The 18580-nt window shown below is 35.6% G+C and overlaps 1 protein-coding gene across 2 annotated transcripts in view; it reads right to left on the bottom strand.

The window, feature by feature from the left end:
• Nucleotides 1-15188, bottom strand: part of LOC139693987 (uncharacterized) — a 36474-nt gene extending 21286 nt beyond the window's left edge. For both annotated transcript variants that reach the window (XM_071592366.1, XM_071592367.1), the window contains exons 1-5: nt 15124-15188; nt 10287-13873; nt 6165-6639; nt 4396-4483; nt 2021-2124 (exon numbers count right to left, since the gene is read on the bottom strand). In XM_071592366.1, coding sequence (XP_071448467.1) covers nt 2021-2124; nt 4396-4483; nt 6165-6639; nt 10287-13795 — 4176 coding nt within the window. In that variant the 5' untranslated portion in view covers nt 13796-13873; nt 15124-15188. The remainder of the gene's footprint in view (nt 1-2020; nt 2125-4395; nt 4484-6164; nt 6640-10286; nt 13874-15123) is intronic.
• Between the last annotated feature and the right edge of the window lie 3392 nt (nt 15189-18580).

Genomic DNA, 18580 nt, shown 5'->3' with positions numbered 1-18580 from the left:
TTTCCAAAAGGTGTTTGATCTAGTGCATTGGGAAAAATTAATAAATGTATAGCAGAAAATAGAATAGTAGACTGGAGGGATACAAAACTTATCTGCAGCCTGTGTATGTCTAATGACTGCTCAGGTGCAAGTGGGGGACGGAGTATGGATGGACAGTGTTAAGAAGATGGATGAGACGGGCAGCCATTACCACCTATGCTTTTTAACATATTTTGGATAAAATGGTTAAAGTGGCATGGGAAGAGATATATCAGTGAATGTCGGAGGGGAATTTATAAACTCACTTGGGTTTGTGGATGATTAAGTTTTAGTTTGTCAGTCAGCCAAAGGGTTCCAAGCTCTGCTGAGTTCATTGGAAAGTCAGGCGATACGCATAGGGTGAGAATAAATGAAAATAAAATAAAGGTAATGCAGGTTTTGAGAGAGTTTAAAGTTAACATAGGAGGGCACAAACCAGATAACGTATCTGGTAAGAATTATGGATCAAAATGGTCAAAGTAGTACGAGCATTATGAGTAGAATTAGACAAAGAAGTTTTCATTAGGAGATAGAAATTGATGACATGGACGTTGAGTTAGGATGCTGAGAAGAGGCTCGTCATATCTTTGATATGGAGGGTAGTTTTGTACTGCATGGAAACATAGTAATTGAAGCAGGATGATTTGCAGAGATTGGAGGGTTTTGAAATGTGGGCAAAGAGAAGAATGGAAAAGGTGAAGAAGACAGGAAGGAAAACAAACGAGCAAGTGCTAAGCATGGTGGGGGAGGAGAGGTTGGGAAAAATCCAAAGGAGGCAGGAAAGACGGATGCAATGTATTTTGACTGGCAATAAGATGCTGAAGACTGTGATAATGGGGAGAATGTTAGGCAAGCTAGGACAGGGCACAAATAGGGCAGGGATATCGGATGGGATGAAGGGAGAAAGTAGGCGGAATTGAAGAGGGGCTTATTGTAGTGAACGATGTTGGGTTGTGTTTTGTTAGAAGAGGCAAGGAAATTGTCATTGTATCATTTGGTAGTTTGAGTTCTTCCAAAATTTACCCCAACTAGTAGATCACCAATAGTAAAAAAAAGTTTGGAATTAAAAATTACACAAGAAAAGTTTTTGGATCACAATTTTTTAAGGATGTATATTCATTTTGCAGTTGAGTGAAACTTAAAGAAAACACAAATATTGGTCTTGTCTGATGCAAATTTTATCAATTCCAATCCATACCCTTCGGAACTTTCACTTCAGGAAGAATATCAGACAACTGACAAGAAATATAATGTATATATAGATGATAACTTACTCATAATATTCTACCAAACATTTTGCTGCGTAGGGAAAACAAAAATTTGAGATAAGACTCAGAGCTGAAATAACAAAGATGAAAATTATCTACCCAACTTCTATCATCTGAGATAACTCGTTTCTTTGTCTACAGCCCAAGTCATCAAAATGATATTTTCAAAGAATATTTTTGGTTTACTACCCTTACAATTTCATCTAGTGAGTTCCAACCAGGCAATGCTGTATACACTGGTGTTAGAATTACGATATAAGTTTAACCTTAAGTCATGAATATAATGAATAAAGAAATGATTTCAATGCATAACATCTAATTATGGCTCCTGATGAAAATTTTTCATTATTTTCATTCATTGCGGTAGGAAGAGATTAAGTATATCTAAGTCATTAGAAGGGTTTCAAGGGATGGTTAGTATGATTCTTTTCTTTCTATATTAAGTGGTCAGTAAGAAATCTAACCTAGTACTGACTTCCTCCTAGATCCATTCAATTTCAACCTTACACCTCACTTTTTTATTTTAGTGGTAACCACTACCTCCAGCTTCAAGGCTGCAACTCTTGGAAGTAGAAGTAGTCCCTCAAATAACAACCTTGTCCTTGACCCCCTTGAAGAAGTTTCATACCACCCACCAACTGAAACCCCTCCTATGGCTTAGGTGCGTTGATGAAATTTGTCTCCTATAGCAATATGATATCGGCTTAATTCTATTTACTAATACTATTTCTTACTTTGTGTTTGAACCTTGAACATGAGCAGTGTCCATTCTTCAAGAAAAGAAAACACATTCCCTTAAAGAGAGATGTTTTACGCCTCCACTTTTTGTCGACATCATCTGAAAATGATTTTAAAAATAGGCAACATTAAAAATAATCAGAAGCAATAATTACCAATGGCAACAATATTTACCATTAGAAAATTACAAATTTATGACAACCTTACTGGCAATGTTAAACAAATAATAGCATTATATTTGTTTTCATCATCATTTAGGGTACAAGAAGGGAGGAGACATGCATGATGCCATCGCAGTAATGAGGTCCCTAATAGAGATGAACAATGAATACAATCAGGATGCATTTCCCTGTTCCTCAAATTTTTGAGAAGGCATTTGATAGGGCGAATTGGGAAAAACTATTGAATGATTTGCAGAAAATGGTAGTAGATTCAGAGATCACTTCGAAATACCTAATAGTCATAATACATACAAATCACAGAATCAGGTGTCATGCGGTGAAACCGTTCCATAATACCACAGACAATGACTATTACAATTTTCCACTTAATATAGATGTATTCCAGACTTTAGTTTCAATGCATTACATCATTTTCAAGGAGTTAATGCATCGGAACTAGACAGGAATAAATCTTCATTGAGTGGAAAATTGTACCAGTTTCTGTTATTATGGAAGTCCTTAAAAATGATGTAGTATATCAAAACTAGTCAGGAATAAATTTTTATTAAGTGTAAAATTGTATTAGTCTTTGTCTCTGTCATCAATACATACGTAGTTTAGGAAAAAGTTCAACAACTTTGAAATAAAATTAATAAAACCTCTGTTCAAGAATAAAAACAAACTGCAACTGCAAATTGTCATAATGCCATAAGTCATGTATTGATTAATTTAATGAATTGTTAACAAGTTTTATAAAAATAAAATATAAAAAATGATTTTTTAACATTTTCATAATGTGATAAACAACGCATTAATTACATTATTTAAGGTACTATCTAATTTTTTTACTGTGCAGTTGCTTCTAGCAAAAAACATCCAAAGTAGTCTGACATTTCTTTCTGTTCATCTGGAAAGTAATCCTCAGACGCAAGTTAAACTTGCTAACAACTGATACCTCACAATGCTACTGCGTATGTTCACAATTAGGGTCATGCTCACAATTTGAATCAAATGCAAAAGTTATTTGGCATAAGCTACCAGCAATGACCTTTCTGGTTAATAACTTCCCCGCTAGTTTCTCAGGTCTTTGGGCATCTACATTCCATCTGAATCTTGGCTCAAGGAAATTTCTTTCGGTTCTTCATCCGAAAATTATTTTCCATGACAATCAAGTAGATCCTACATGCTGCCTTCATCAACTTTGCCATTTACACTTCTTTAGCTAATGTGGTGATATTGATTATATCATGCAGAGTGCCAACAATGAATCCTATGAATTTGCAGACTTCTTCAGGTCGCAATTGATGCCCAGAAACCATTCTTCATAAACAACCAATCAGCATACTTCTTCCCAACTTTTTGTTCAATATTATTGCCACCTCTTGCTGCCTCTCTAATCATCTACTGTACATTACTCTCTAACTATTGCTCAAGTAAACCCAGCTAATATTCCATCCCACCTCTGACAGCCCTAAAATATCTATATTTCCTCTCTCCATCCCCCACATTATGTTTTCTAATTTTTCCTGCCCCCAAAATTGTCCTAAAATTAGCTTAGACCCAGCCATACTTGATTGCAGGATAGAAAAGGCATGTATCACCTTCGTAGTTCTTCAAAGACTGGAATAAAATTAAAGCTTCGGCACAATGAATGCCTGTGTAAGAGGCATATCATTTGAGGAGTTGATTTAATCTAAGAAATAATTAGTTCTCCACTTGTTTTAATGATCGAGTACTCTAACAAGTTTTTTTCGCAGAAATAGCATTGCAGATGCAACTTAAATTCTTATTCTTGCTTGGTTCAAAACCAGTGTACATTGTTGACATTGTGAAGTTAAATGTACTTGCAATATCAATCAGATGCTCTCTATTTTTGAAGCACTCAGTTTATTCTCTAGACTTATACTTATCCAGGTTAATTTTGTGTGATCTTCTAGTTCAAGAACTGTCTTCATAATTTTTTTTTATTTAACCAATACCAAGTAAAACAGCTCTTGGTACAAGAGTGACTTAATATTGTGTGTACTGAGCTTAGGTATACCATTAAGGGGAATTACAACTTTCTCCCAAAAAAAATTAAGCTAATCATACGCAATAAATGTACAGGATGTTAAATCTACATTGATGACAAAACAAGGACTGGTTTTGTTTAGATTTTTGCTGTCAATGATTTAAAGTGCGCTTAAATGCATGCCACTACCAAAGCATACCTTGAAAAGCTCTTATATTCGGTGGTGCCAGCAGCCTGTAGTCTGTCTGAGTAACTGGGGTGAGGCTCCAAGTATTTTTCTTCAAGTCCTGAACAATAAATACCTGCATTAATAATTAGCCAGAGTTGTCAGCACAGGTAATAGTGCTACATACAAGCATCATAAAACCGAGAATTTTACCATAATCACTTCTTAGGCATTAACAAAAATGAGTAACTCTTGGCATTCCATTGCATATAAATACGTAAACATGGCTCACTAAGTGCAATGTTAGTGTAGGGATCAGGAGGGTGCATACGGTAGTTTAGCTGACCACACAGCTTAGATATACTGATCTCTCTCAGTTCTTTAATGAAAATGGCTCAAAACCCTCTGGACTCCGTCATAGATACTTAGTATGTTATATAAGAGAAAAAACTGCCCAATAAGGCAAATATGCACTTCAGATAAAGAAAAACCTCATTATTATGAACCCACTAAATTTGTAATACTGCATAATTTAGGGCTACGACCAGACCTGGATGGAAAGCAGATGACTTTGCATGCTTTTGGGTACAGCCAATATGAACTATGTCTACAAAAAAATTCAAAACCATTATCCCATTCCATGACTCACAAACGTATCATTTAATTATTTTTCCCAAGGTATTGAGGCCATTAAATTTTTACGCATTATGAAGTAGTTTTTATTCATTGTTAAGGCAATACTGCATTTATCATTTTATCCCAAAAAACTTATATCCTCACATATGGTATATTTATTTTTGTCAGCTTGAAATAATATTAGATATAACACAGAAAGATGCAGCACCTAAACATTAAGTAATCCTGAATTATCCTTAAACTATTATGAATTTTGTTAAAGCTTCCTGTGAATCCTTTGCTTTTGCTCAGTCTATGGAATAGGTAGATACAAGAAGCAACAAGCCATGCCCACCATGCTGTTCAGTTGAAGTTCAGCTCTTGGAGGGTGGAGGCAAAATTGATACCTTTTTGAGATAGCAGTTGGAGGAGAGCCCAGAAGAAGAATAAATGAAAATTTTACCTTGTCAAGTTCCCTTGAAGCCCCTTTGAGAAAACCACATTTTTACTAGGGTTTCCCATGGCTCTTTCCTGAAGGTATTGTGTAGGGGAATAGGACCACTACAATGACCTTGTACAAAGCTTGATGGCCACCCTTTTCTCTTATTCAGCAATGAATAATGAAAGGTATGACCCCTTGCCAGAAGAATTACAAGGTCATGATCATAGTGAGAGAACTACAATGTGACCATGCCATGCACATTCCAAGAGACAAAATAAATACTGGCCTTTAGTATCAGTCAGGCAAAATAAATTTGACCACCTACAGAAACTTAGTCTTCTTGGGTCTTCCACTAGGGCAGTGGTCGCGTTCTTGCAGATTCTTTAATGCTCAACCCTAATATCATCACCCTCAAAGCAGATGAATGGCTCATAAATATGAAATAAATATTATCCTCTTCTATTAAACCTAATTTATACTTTTATAATATGAAGTCTCAGTTCCTTTTCTGAACATTTGAACATAGATATCATGCATTATTTTTAAGTCAATAAAGATTTCTTTCAGAGTTTCTAACCTTTTAAAAGATGGGACTACAAGCAAAATTGAGAAAATATATGGGGGGAGATGGGACTATGTTCAGACAGGGGCAGAATTTGAAGTGATATGATATCAATCAATTCTTCACTTGGTCTACAGCTGAGATTGTATCATGATTAGAGGATAATAAATATCTTCTACTTACAAAATAGGTTTCTTGATCTTTGCAAGGAGAATTTAGAGCTGGAAAGTTGGCACAGGTTAATATACTATCTCCAAGAATAGAATTCGGCACAGATGTTTCTGGATGTGTTGAGCTGTTATTGTCCACCTTCGAATGCTCACTGGTATTGTCCACCTTCGAATGCTCACTGTTATTGTCCACCTTGGAATGCTCTTTCTCAGGTGATGAACTAATATTATTTACAGGAACTGAATCCCCCAGCGTTACTTCATTTGCCTTTGACAAAGTGGCAGTCTCGCAAGAGTATGGCAGGCCACTGGCATTTGCATCCATATCTTCATCCACAATACTTGGACTAGGAATACTGGTGTTATCACAATCTCTTTCATCAAGTTCTTTTTCCATAAGAGATTTGCAAGATGATGGTTCTTCAAAATCCATTTCATCAGACCTTCCTTGTTGGAAGGACATGCCATTTAGCATCACAGCATATTCACTGCAAAATTAAAAAAAAAACAAAATAATAGAATCATCACTGGAAAAAAGCATGTGAAATGTTATGAACCATGAAAACAAATGCATTGTTTAAGGTGCTGAAATCATTAATGCCTAAAGAACATATGTTTTATAAATTGAGTAATTGTTTAATTATTAATCAGAATATAAAGAAACAATTTGAAAATGGTGGAAATCATTTGCCTTGACCAGGATTCAAACCCGGATTCCTCGATGTCCAGCCGAGCGCTTTAGTCAGTTAAGCTACTGAGGTATCCCCTTACACTACAAAATTTTGGCAGCTCTGAAGGAACACGATGCTATGATAAAATACCATATCACAGGCATTCACAGTTGTGCACATTTCACTACAATCCCCAGGGTTAGAGCCAGCTACAAACACATTTTTCCCTTTTTTTTGCAAATTCACAGAAACTGCAAAAGATGCCACATCAGTAACTTTTCTAGATGCATATTACAATGCAACAATTTCAAAGCGTCAAAATCATGAGTCTTGAACAGGATACAAATCCCTCCCGCAGACATGAAGGGGCCCAGGTTCAAATCCTGGTAAAAGCAAATGATTTTCATACTAACTTCTTCACATCCTGCCAGGTCATTTCTTGATAATTATCATGTTCCTATTACTGTTTTCATTTATTCAGTGCTTATTTATGGTACCCGAAAATACAAGTACTATCATAATAGTATAGTACCAGTACTACTAGTAATATATGATTTCTTTCTGCCTTGGACCTCATTACAGCTTTGAAATCTGGCTAACCAATCCCCTTTCTAAATCCCAGTCAATCTTCTCAGGAGTAATTTTCCCGTGCAGGAAACCATTCATAGAAAATATTTTATGGAAGTAAAGATAAATATGACATTTCCATAAATATGAGTCTCCAAATGAGAAATCAAATTCAAGGTTTGCTTAATAGGTGAGCACAGAGTTCATCTCATTAGCAGGGTTAATAGTAATAAATCAAAAGAGAGATGGTACTTTTTTCCACACTTTATTTTACAAGTCGACCGGTTTCGTCGCATAGGCGACATCATCAGGTCGCCCTGATGATGTCGCCTATGCGACGAAACCGGTCGACTTGTAAAATAAAGTGTGGAAAAAAGTACCATCTCTCTTTTGATTTATTAGAATGGATTTCCACAAAGTGAAGCCTGAAACCATCGAGTTTATCAGGGTTAATAGTGCTTGAACAATAAATAGAATTTCTAAGTTTAAGGACAAGAGACCTGTAAGTTTCACAGAATATAGTATCTAAAAATTGAAGAAAATCATAGTATTGAATGTTAACATTTGAAAATACATTCCCATTACAAGAAATACTTGGTGCAGTGGTTAAAGGGTCTGAGTTTAGTTCAACATCAATCCTTTTGGAATGGGTTGAATTGAGACATAGCAGTTTCATTTTTTCAGTTGTGGAATGTATGACCTATTATTACATTTTTTTGAATATGGTCGCAGACTCTTATTTATATTCTACGCATTATTGATTGCAAATATGAATGCAATTGGTCCCCTGAAGCTCACAACCTCCCCTTGTAAGGCTTATACAGAGCATGAAATTTACACGTCAGAATCAGGTCGTCAGTTTTCCCTGTGCTTTTCAACAAAGACCTGGTAACAAACCGAACGGTATTAGGGTTAACCCTGTGAAATTTATCCATGATGGAAAGGAAACAAACTATGCAAATTTCACTTGAATAGAGATTTATTCACGAGTAAATAAATCTCTATTCAAGTGAAATTTGCATAGTTTGTTTCCTTACCATCAAAGACCTGGTGCCCAAAAAATCACACAGCATGGGTGAAGCTGAGGGTTTCCAGAGGCATCGTCTGGAATCAAATCCAGGGACTCCAGTCACTAGTCCAGCACACTGAATTTAACACCTTCACAAAATTCTTTGAAATATTATCACATTTTACCATTTAGCTGCGAACTGATACATTAAATCCCATTAACATGAGGCTCCTATAATCAAGGGGAGGCATTTGATGAGGATTTTACAGAAAAACTCTGATAGCAACTTCTATAAGACAAATAAGTAACTCAAAAGGAATTTGAATTACGGCGTCATATTTAACAGTTTCAAAGTTAAAAATGTTCTGTATTTCAAAGATTGTAATTCGAATTACTCTCAAAATGGAAAACAATTTTGCCCCTCGATTGAAAACCATGTCTAGCTGGAAGTGAACTTACATTTGAGCTTGAAAATTTTAAAAATATTAGTAGCTTTCTTAGTCTTAGTAGTAACATTCTTCTATGGAGGAGTTTTCATCATTAGTCTTAGAAAATGCTAGGATCCTCTTTGAGTTACTCCCTCTTCTCCCATTAGCAGTATTTATTCCCAGCAGAGAACAAAAGCAGAACTTTCCACGCCCTTACTTTTCTGTAAGTGCTAAGGGTTTCTAAAACCTGCAGCTGCTGTTCAAAAAATGCAATATGTTGAGAACTTAAAAGAGCTCTTGATTTGAGTTTCAACCGCAGAAGATGGGCATCGAAAAGGAAAAACGAATACTACAATCCTGGAGCATTAACAATAAAATTTCAGTAGTAAGGGCAGTGGAGAATGATATGAAGAAAAATAATGTGGAGGGGTTTGGAAGTCCTCCAAGCACACTGTTAACAACAGATAAGGATAAATAAATAATTTGAGAATAGTTTGAAGGATTGCATTTTGGCCAGGGAAAAATAAGGCTGATCTTCAGACTAGAATGAGAAGATCCAATGCTCCGATGGGATGGCCGGTGGTAGGAACAATAATATTCAAGTTCCAAGCCCTTTAATTTAGTTGGGAGGAAGAAATTTAGTTTTTCATGCAGCATTGCACCTCCAGCAATTTCAGCATTCATACAGAATTTTGTAGCTATATTCTGAGACCATTGGTAAATTTAAACATTTTTAACAATAACAGTATAAACACAGAAGTTGGAAAGTGGGAAATAAGAAATGATGACAGACTACTTAAAAGCTTAACATTCAGCAAGTGTGACTTAGGTATAAATCAATATATCATGATTTTCCTTCACATTTATACTTCCAGAATTTAATATAAACTTGCTTTATTACACTTTTAGTTGCCACCACTGCAGGAGCCCATTTTGTGATTTGTCAATTATTGCAGTTAACTTGATATCTTACCTACCATGAATATTTTTATAGCTAAATACTTTATACTCGCATTTAATATCAAGCAATAACAATGTTTGCTGTACTTCACTGAGAGGTTTCATGCAATAACGCATAAAATATCTATAGGCTATCTCATTTTCACATTATGAACTCTAATGATATGCCCAGAGGTACATTTGCTTCAACTCAAAAGATTTTTCAAATCCCAAGGCAGTTGAACTTATTAAGTCCACTTTAACCCCAAAAGGCAAAACACAAAGTATATTTCCACTGTTCTTTATTTACGTACAACTAGTTTCAACGCTTAGTCCAGGTACTGATGACGCCTAAGCATTGAAACTAGTTGTACGTAAATAAAGAACAGAGGAAATATACATTGTGTTCTTCATTTAATGAACATGAACTTCCACAAAGTTGAGCCAGAAACAATCGTATACACAAAAGCTGGAATTTATGGAACAAAATAATAATAAAACATTATTAGAATAATTATTACCTCTCTCCATAAATTGAGATGACATCACAGTCAGCATCATCATCACTATGGGAATCTCCACCCTCTACCTTGACAACGTCTTCATCAGCACAGACTGTCAATGAAAAATCACTTTCATCCCCAGTATTGCAGTTCACTTCAGAGAGGTGCTGGATATCTTGCTCAAGCTCATTCCCAAATGCCTTGTCTTGACTTGAATCACTAGTTGATGCAATTTCCGTCATCTCAGGTAACCTACTACTCTTCTGCTTTGTCAAATTTATTCTTTCCTTGCAAGTAAACGAATTAATTTCAGGGTGAATGGGATTCAATTCTGCAGCACCATCCAGAGTGTTGGTCTCCATTGAGTCAGTCCTAAAAATACATCTTGTCTCACTATTATCAGATTCCATAACACTCAAATTTGATTTGCTCACCCTCTGTACCTCTATTGATTTAACATTGGCCATATTTCCACTGGTTTCATTTTTAGGAGACCTATTAATTTTTCCTGATAATTTACTTTTCCTAATTACTTTGGTCACCTTTTTAGAAATGGACTGCCAAGCAACACTTAAATCACTATCAGTCTCTGAGTTACTAACACCATTTTCCATACCCATTTCAGTATCTTTTTTCCAGTTCAATTTATCTTTTTCTTTTGAATCCTTTGCAGGAACACTCGTGAATGATATGGATTCACCAACTGCTTTGAATGACATTACAGAACTTTTCTTATGCTCTTCTGACCCACACTCATCAGTTTGGGGAATTAAATCTGTACTTCTGCTTGAGGCAATTAAAGGTCCAGAATGCTTTTTTTCTACTTTGCTACTACTACTGCTTTTACCACTACTTGATTTTCTTCTTTTAGAAGCAGATATGGATTTCCGGGCAAGTTTATTACAGCCACTCTCCCTCAAACTCAACTGACCATGCATCTGACTGACTATTGAATCCTCCTGCTTTGACTCTGGGCACACTTTTGAAAGTTTTCTCTCCCTCTCACCTTTTGAAACCTTATTGGATGAACTCTTCGGTAAGATATCCAATGTTTTGAAGAAACTTGAAAACTTATCATTCGACTTACTTGAGCATGGGAGATCAATTATTTTCTCTTGTACTATCAATTCCTTACCACCACTTTCAGAAGTAACTTCAGGCATTTCACTGATATGTTGTGGATTATTTAACCCTAAACGAATTTCACTGTCGTTTGATAAAATCTGGTCAGTGATATTTGCCCTATGGTCTTCACAGCCATGCATTGACTGGTCTGATCTATCAGTTTTTAATGAGTACTTACCTTTAGATGATGCTTCCTTCACTGATCCACTTGGAATTCTAGCTTTCCACGCTTGATTCATTGAGTTAGTGGTTGAGTTCTTTGCACTCTTTAGCTGATCCAGTAAAGCCAGCATTAAATTTGGGAGACTCGCTGCATTATTAATTAGTCCAACATCAAGAGCTTGGCATTTTTCTGCCATTGCTTCTGGCAATAAAAACTCAGTAATGAACTTTGTTTGAGTCATTTGACATTTCACCTCCCTATCCTTTTGAACTCCTATATTCTTTTTCTCTGGATTACTCCTACCTTTCAAATTCACTTCAGAATTCATTAAGTCAAAAGTAGTTTGAGTTGAGTTACTTGAAGTAGTGGGTAAAGTGGATGTGCATATACCTCCGGTGGTTATTGAAAAACCATAATTTCTGCCAACTGAATTGCACAGACGCATATTGTTGCTTTTTTCTAAGGTAACAATGGTGTTTTCCATTGCCATTTCAGAGCTACCTGTGACATTTGATGATAAATCGGAATTTTCATCAGAATCACCATCACTCATTATTCTATATTTAGCCCTTTTCCCTGGTCTCTTAATGGTATCTTCACAATCATCAGGACCTGAGAAATTTTCCTCAATTCTACTCGATGTAACTGAGCTAACAGTTGAATTTCTATTCAAACTATTAAACATTTGTTCACCAGCATCAGAGTCACCATTGCTCATTATTCTATATTTAGCTCTTTTCTCAGGTCTTTTAACTTGACATTCACGGTTACCAGCACCTGAGAAAGGACCTAAATATCTATCAGATGTAGATGAGCTTACAGTTGAATTTCCATTGGAATGGCCAATAATTTGTTCAGCAGCTGACTTGCAACCATCTGAAGATAACACAGGATTTCCATCTGAGGAATGAATTCTAACAGAGTCACATATCCTTTCAGTAGAGACTGTATCTCTACTAACATCAACCAAACCAGTACTCTTATTTTTAACTTTGTTTCTACCATGGCCAATACTTTCATTGTGACAGATTTTTTTTACAAGATTTTTATTTCTTTGGCATGCAGAAACTACTTTTCTTCTGTGCCCAGTATTTTTTGCTACTATACACTTGCTTTTTACATCATTTTTCTCTGGATGAAAATATGATCTTTCCACATCTGAAGTCTCTCCAAAACTCTTTGAGGAACTTTCTGATTCATTGGAGGATTCAGATACCCTCCTAATAATTCTCTTCACTGCCTTTCCATTCTTTTTTGGAATTGGAACCAATTCTTTTAGTCTGTTTAAAGTGACTACAGGAAAAATGTCTTTCCCATAAATGTTCCCTTTTGAAATGATGTTGTCTTTCTCCTCATCACTCAGTGGAGCACATTCAGATGAAACCGAGTCTTCAACAGAAGAATTACTGTTTGGAGAGCTAACCCTTGCTACTCTAGATTTTGCTTTCTGTGCTACACAAGATGCATTTTCATTTCCACAATGTCTCATTTTTTCTTTCTTTTCAGGAATAATTAAAGGAAATTCTGTCCTGGTAACAACAACTCTCAGCTTACGTAGATTAAGCTCGTCATACATTCTCTTAGGAACACTTCCATGGCTATGTAACACCACGGTACTAGAATTATACGGCACCTCCTTCTCTACCTTTTTCTTTATAGGAGAAACATTCTTACCAGACTCGTTAAGGATATCCTCATCAGGGTTGGTGAACTTTTCTTTAGACATATTATGAGTGACTTGTGAAGATTCTATGGAATTTTTGTTTACTTCAACACCCAAAAGGTACTCTCTAGCATGGCAGTCTTTTTCATTAGAGTCAACCAATTGAGATACAATGGGATCATCACCGAAGCTTGGGGAATCACTAATGCCCTCATTTTGGTCAATTTTTAACCCAACACCTCCTACATTTTTGTAGCTGTTTTTATTAACATTTTTCTTGTGTTTGGTGGGGGGTGGGGTCACTGGTATGCCTATGTCTAATGATAATCGACACTTCCGCAGGGGTTGACGCCTTTCCCCACGTTCAATATTTTCAGCGACATCGCCAGCAGGGAGAGGTCCTGCACTTACAGGCTTCCCAGGGTTACTTTTTGTCACTTTACATTCCGCCGATTGTGTCCTTCTGTTCAAAGGGGAAGGAGAAACTTCCCGAGGCAATTCATTAAAATTTCTCTTAAGTTTCTTCTTTCCATCGTTGTTTGCCTGACCCTTACCTTTTTTCTGTCGAAAAACCATTCTGTATTTTCAACACACAATTACACAGCTTACATTGTTGCAACAACCAAGGGCGAATACACTCCAATGCTATTTACACTGTAAAGAGAAACAATATTAAAGCTTTAGTTTTAAATATTTAGAGTTGTGGGTAACTTCTAATTATGTGAATCTAATATGAATGCGTGTACTTATATACGCAGGTACAAGTAAACTTACACTCCTCATGTTGACCATTTAAAGGGGTACATGTGAAACTTGAATTTGTACTTTTGATAATCTGGTAAATTCCACTACATTAACATAAAGTACTGTCTTTAATATAGAACACCATATTACTTACGATTCGGTTATATTAAGATAAATTGTTATCAATACAGAGTGTAATAATAAACTATTTCTGGACAATGTCTGAAATAGAAGTGGCCCAATAGAATTGCTTTAGAGAACGGAGAGAATAACAGAGCGTTGATTGAAAGCAACCACATATAAGAGCTGGAGGTTTATTTCTCCGGTCCTAATCATTTATATCACTTTAAAAAATGAATAAAATAAATAACACTGACTGTACATCCACTAGCATAAATACCCTTTAAAGAGAATTGACGAAACAAAATTTGCCCGAGTACACACTAAATAAACTTAATGCCAATATTAAAAACCAATAACTATGAACACAAGATTTAGCCTTTAAATTTTCCCCATCAGCACGCTTTGCAAATGAAATGTTATTTATTCTAATATACAGTAACGAAGACAAATTTGTTTATTAGCCTATAACGGCCCCTTTAAGTGAGAATTACACTAGTACTCCTTTTAATTACTGCACGGCATTCACCATTCTATTTCAGATAAAAATCTCTAAACGAATTGGACACAGCATTATCCAGCGGATGTTCTACATCAAGAGAAAATACGAAAACACGAATATTTAAACGCATATCAGGAAAATATACTTTCAATAAGATACAAAGCCTTGTATCACAACAATGACAATCCTAAATATTAAATCATATGGGAATAGCAACTGAAAATTTCAGGCAATTGCACAAGCAGCCAGTAAATTGGAGAATTGTCCTTAAGTAAACCCTTTTTAAGACACTACTGCCACAAAATTTCTTCGCACACACGGTGACACTAAAAGAAAAGTAGACGTGGAACGCTGACATGTAGTTCAAATGTCATGAGAACCAATAACAACATTACATCGACGGAAGCATGGCAACTCATATGAACATTCAAACGGTATCGTGTCATATTTTAGCATCTTTGTCACACATTATTTGGAAGAAAACTTACTTTGAAAGAGAGCTGGATTTGAATTATGACCGAAAAAAAACCTTACAAACCTTTAACGGTAAACTTCAAGAGCCGCCAATCCCTTTTATGTTTGAGCACCATTACAAATTGTAACAACATTACATCGACTAGGCGCCACAGTCCATAACTCTCTGAAACATTTGAAAAGCCGGAACCGCAGGTACTGTTTTCATTGTACCCCGCCTAAATTGACCACCAAATCTGCCATATGCAGACATGCTATCATCCTCCGTGGAATAAATGAGGAATAATTACATGTTCAATAATTATGATTCATGGTGTGGAAACAAGGAATACATTCCCATGTCGTGACCTCTGTGGACGGCAGTAAAAGTTGCGCCCACCCAACACTTCGAATTGCACGCCGTGAAGTACTTGAAAGTTCTCATTATCTTCGAATGTCCCCACCACTTACCTAATCCCTCACATTTGTGTTATTTATTTATTTTAGCACCATGCAAGCCACCGCGGGGGTGTGTAGCAGGGGGTGAATACACACCAGACTAATTTTAACCCATATATGACCCTACCGCGGTCAGACATTCTGATCCCATATCGTTTATGAAATCTTATGCCTATATGCCCTACACTTGATCTCTCTAAATTCCAACTCTCTATTGCTAAAATACGAGGAATTTTTATTGATACAAAACTTAACTTGGAGACCCACATCAGTCAGATCTGTTATAAACAGTAAAGTTGTTTGTATGTTAAGAAAGCTCAACTTTCTCATTTTAATGAAGTCTGATTTATCACTTAACAAAGCCTTTCAATGCCATTTGAATTATGGTGTTGAGTCATGGGGTCATTCCCCACATGTTTAACAAATTTTGCTACTTCAAAAGAGAGCTATTGACTCTTGCTAATATACCACCACGTGATTCTTGCAAACCTTTATTAGATATGGAATAATGACTGTTTTTAGTTTATATATCTTTAAGGCTCTGATTCATGTGAGAGTTCATCTAGAAACTTACCAATTAAGATCGAACATCCATAAGTACACTCCAAGAGGTAAATCAAATCTAAATACCACTTATTGTAGATTGTCATCAACTTACAACACATTTCATAATATGAATATACGACTGTATAACTATCAGCCTACTCAGTTGAAATCAGACTGTATCCAGAGTTTCAAGAATAGGTTATATACCTGGAAACTTGCTCAACCACTTTACTCATTTGATGAATTATTTTGTGACCATCTTAATCACATTTAAGAACTTATGTTTACATATTAAATAATATTTATAAATACGACCTTTAATATGGTTGTACCATAATTCAAAATGAATAAAGTATTATTATTCATTAACATGATCTCTCCTACCATAGTACGATGGGGGTAATAATACATTCTCAACATCACTGCTTAACAAACGTCCTTCAAATCTATACTAGAGATTTTATCTATAAATAAACCTTCGATTCATGAGAGATACCCAGCCTAGCTACTCTATTATTTTGGATATGCTACTAATTGTATCATAGCGTTATAAAAATCGAGCTCTTTTACTTGTCAATCACCTCATTCCTTCTCTCTCATATTAATTTTTTTAAATCAATGTAGATATTGAATGTTTCCACAAATGATATTATCATTATTATTATTACTTTTTATTTGCCCAGAGATCACAATACAAAAATACCAGGTGGGTGGTGTATGTACATGATATAAGGCACGTCAAAGAGGAGCAAAGACACAGGCTCAGTTAAGATACATAAAAGAAATGATGCTCATAGTTACATAAATGTTTGGTACAAACCCATGAACATTGGCTGTAACATGCACATGCAATATCAAATTCACAAAAATCATTGATTATTAACATGAATCAGACCATGACCATTGCTAGAAACTAAAAGTATGAACTTACTGGTTGGGAATATTGTTGAGATATTCATCAACCGAGTAAAACATATTGCGCTGAAGATATCTTTTTAATTTATGCCTGAATGCAGCAGTTCCCTTTGTATCCTTGATACTTTTGGGTAGTTTGTTATGTAATCTGATGCCCATTTCATTGGGTCCTAATTTCAATGCTTTAGTTCTTATATTCCCATAATGGAAGTCATTCCTGCCTCTGGTGTAATGATGATGATAGGCAGAGTTAAGAGAATAGGACCCCATGTTATTTTTTATATATAGAATTGAAAACATACTGTAGATGCATGGGAGTGGTAGCAAATTTAATTCACGGAAAATAGGCCTTGATGGAGCATTGTGAGGTTTCCTGGTGATGATTTTAATAGCTTTCTTTTGCATTTTAAAGATGGTTTGAGAAATAGCAGCTGATCCCCATAATATTTTACTGTAGGTTATGTTTGAATAAATTTCCCCATAGTACAAATTGAGTTGTACAGTTTTACTTGTAGTTTCATACAGGTGTCTTAATAAGTAGCACGTTGAACTGAGCTTGTGTTGAAGGGCTTTTACATGAGTATCCCAAGAAATATTTGCACATAGAGAAATACCTAGAAATTTGCATTCTGTCACATGCTCAATTGATTGGTCATTGATTTTTACCAGCAGATCATCTGACACGTTCTTATTGCGTGTAAAGTATACTATTTTACTTTTATTTACATTTAAGTCTAGAAGGTTGTCTGTACACCACTTGTTTATTGCAAGTGTGACAGACTTAGATTTTTCCACAAGGCTGGGATATGTTTGTGTTGATATTATTACATTAGTGTCGTCAGCGTACAACACTAGTATTATTCCATCATTATTTGGTAAGCAGTTAGGTAGGTCATTGATGTATATCAGAAAGAGGAGTGGCCCAAGGGTTGAGCCTTGTGGAACACCTTTGTTAACTTGGTATGCTTTGGATGAACATTTTGACCTATCAACTGATAACACTACTTTCTGAGTGCGATTATGAATATAGGACTTCATCCAGTTTAAAGGAATTCCTCTAATTCCTATTCTATTGAGTTTAATTAGTAGTCTATTATGGTTTACATTATCAAAAGCCTTTGACAAGTCAAAAAACATTCCAAGAGTTTTGTGTTTAGCATCTAATGAATTAAGTATGCTGTCGATTGCCTGGCATGTGGCAGTTGTGGTAGACCTTTCAGATCTAAATCCATGCTGAGAATTTGAAAGTAGGAAGTTTTTCTTGAGATAACATGCTATTTGCATATACATGGCTTTTTCGAATATTTTAGCAAATGTATTTTGGACGGCTATTGGTCTGTAGTTGTTCAAATCATTTACACAGCCATGGCTTTTATAAATGGGCACTACTTTTGATTCTTTTAATTGGGATGGGAAAATCCCTTGTATCAGAGATTCATTAATTAAAAATAAAAGGGGTGCTTTTATGGCTTCAAAACAATGATGAACAACTTTACCAGGAATTTCATCTGGGCCAGTACTGGATTTGTTTCTGAGTGAGGAGACAATAGTTTTTAGATTGGTTTCAGAACAGGGCTTGGCAAACATTGACGATGGTGCATTTGCAAAAGAGAAGTAGGAAG

The sequence above is a fragment of the Hetaerina americana genome, unplaced genomic scaffold (genome assembly GCF_022747635.1).
Source record: "Hetaerina americana unplaced genomic scaffold, ioHetAmer1.1.p SCAF_5, whole genome shotgun sequence".
NCBI lineage: Eukaryota > Metazoa > Arthropoda > Insecta > Odonata > Calopterygidae > Hetaerina > Hetaerina americana.
This window is presented reverse-complemented; position numbering and strand designations above follow the sequence as displayed.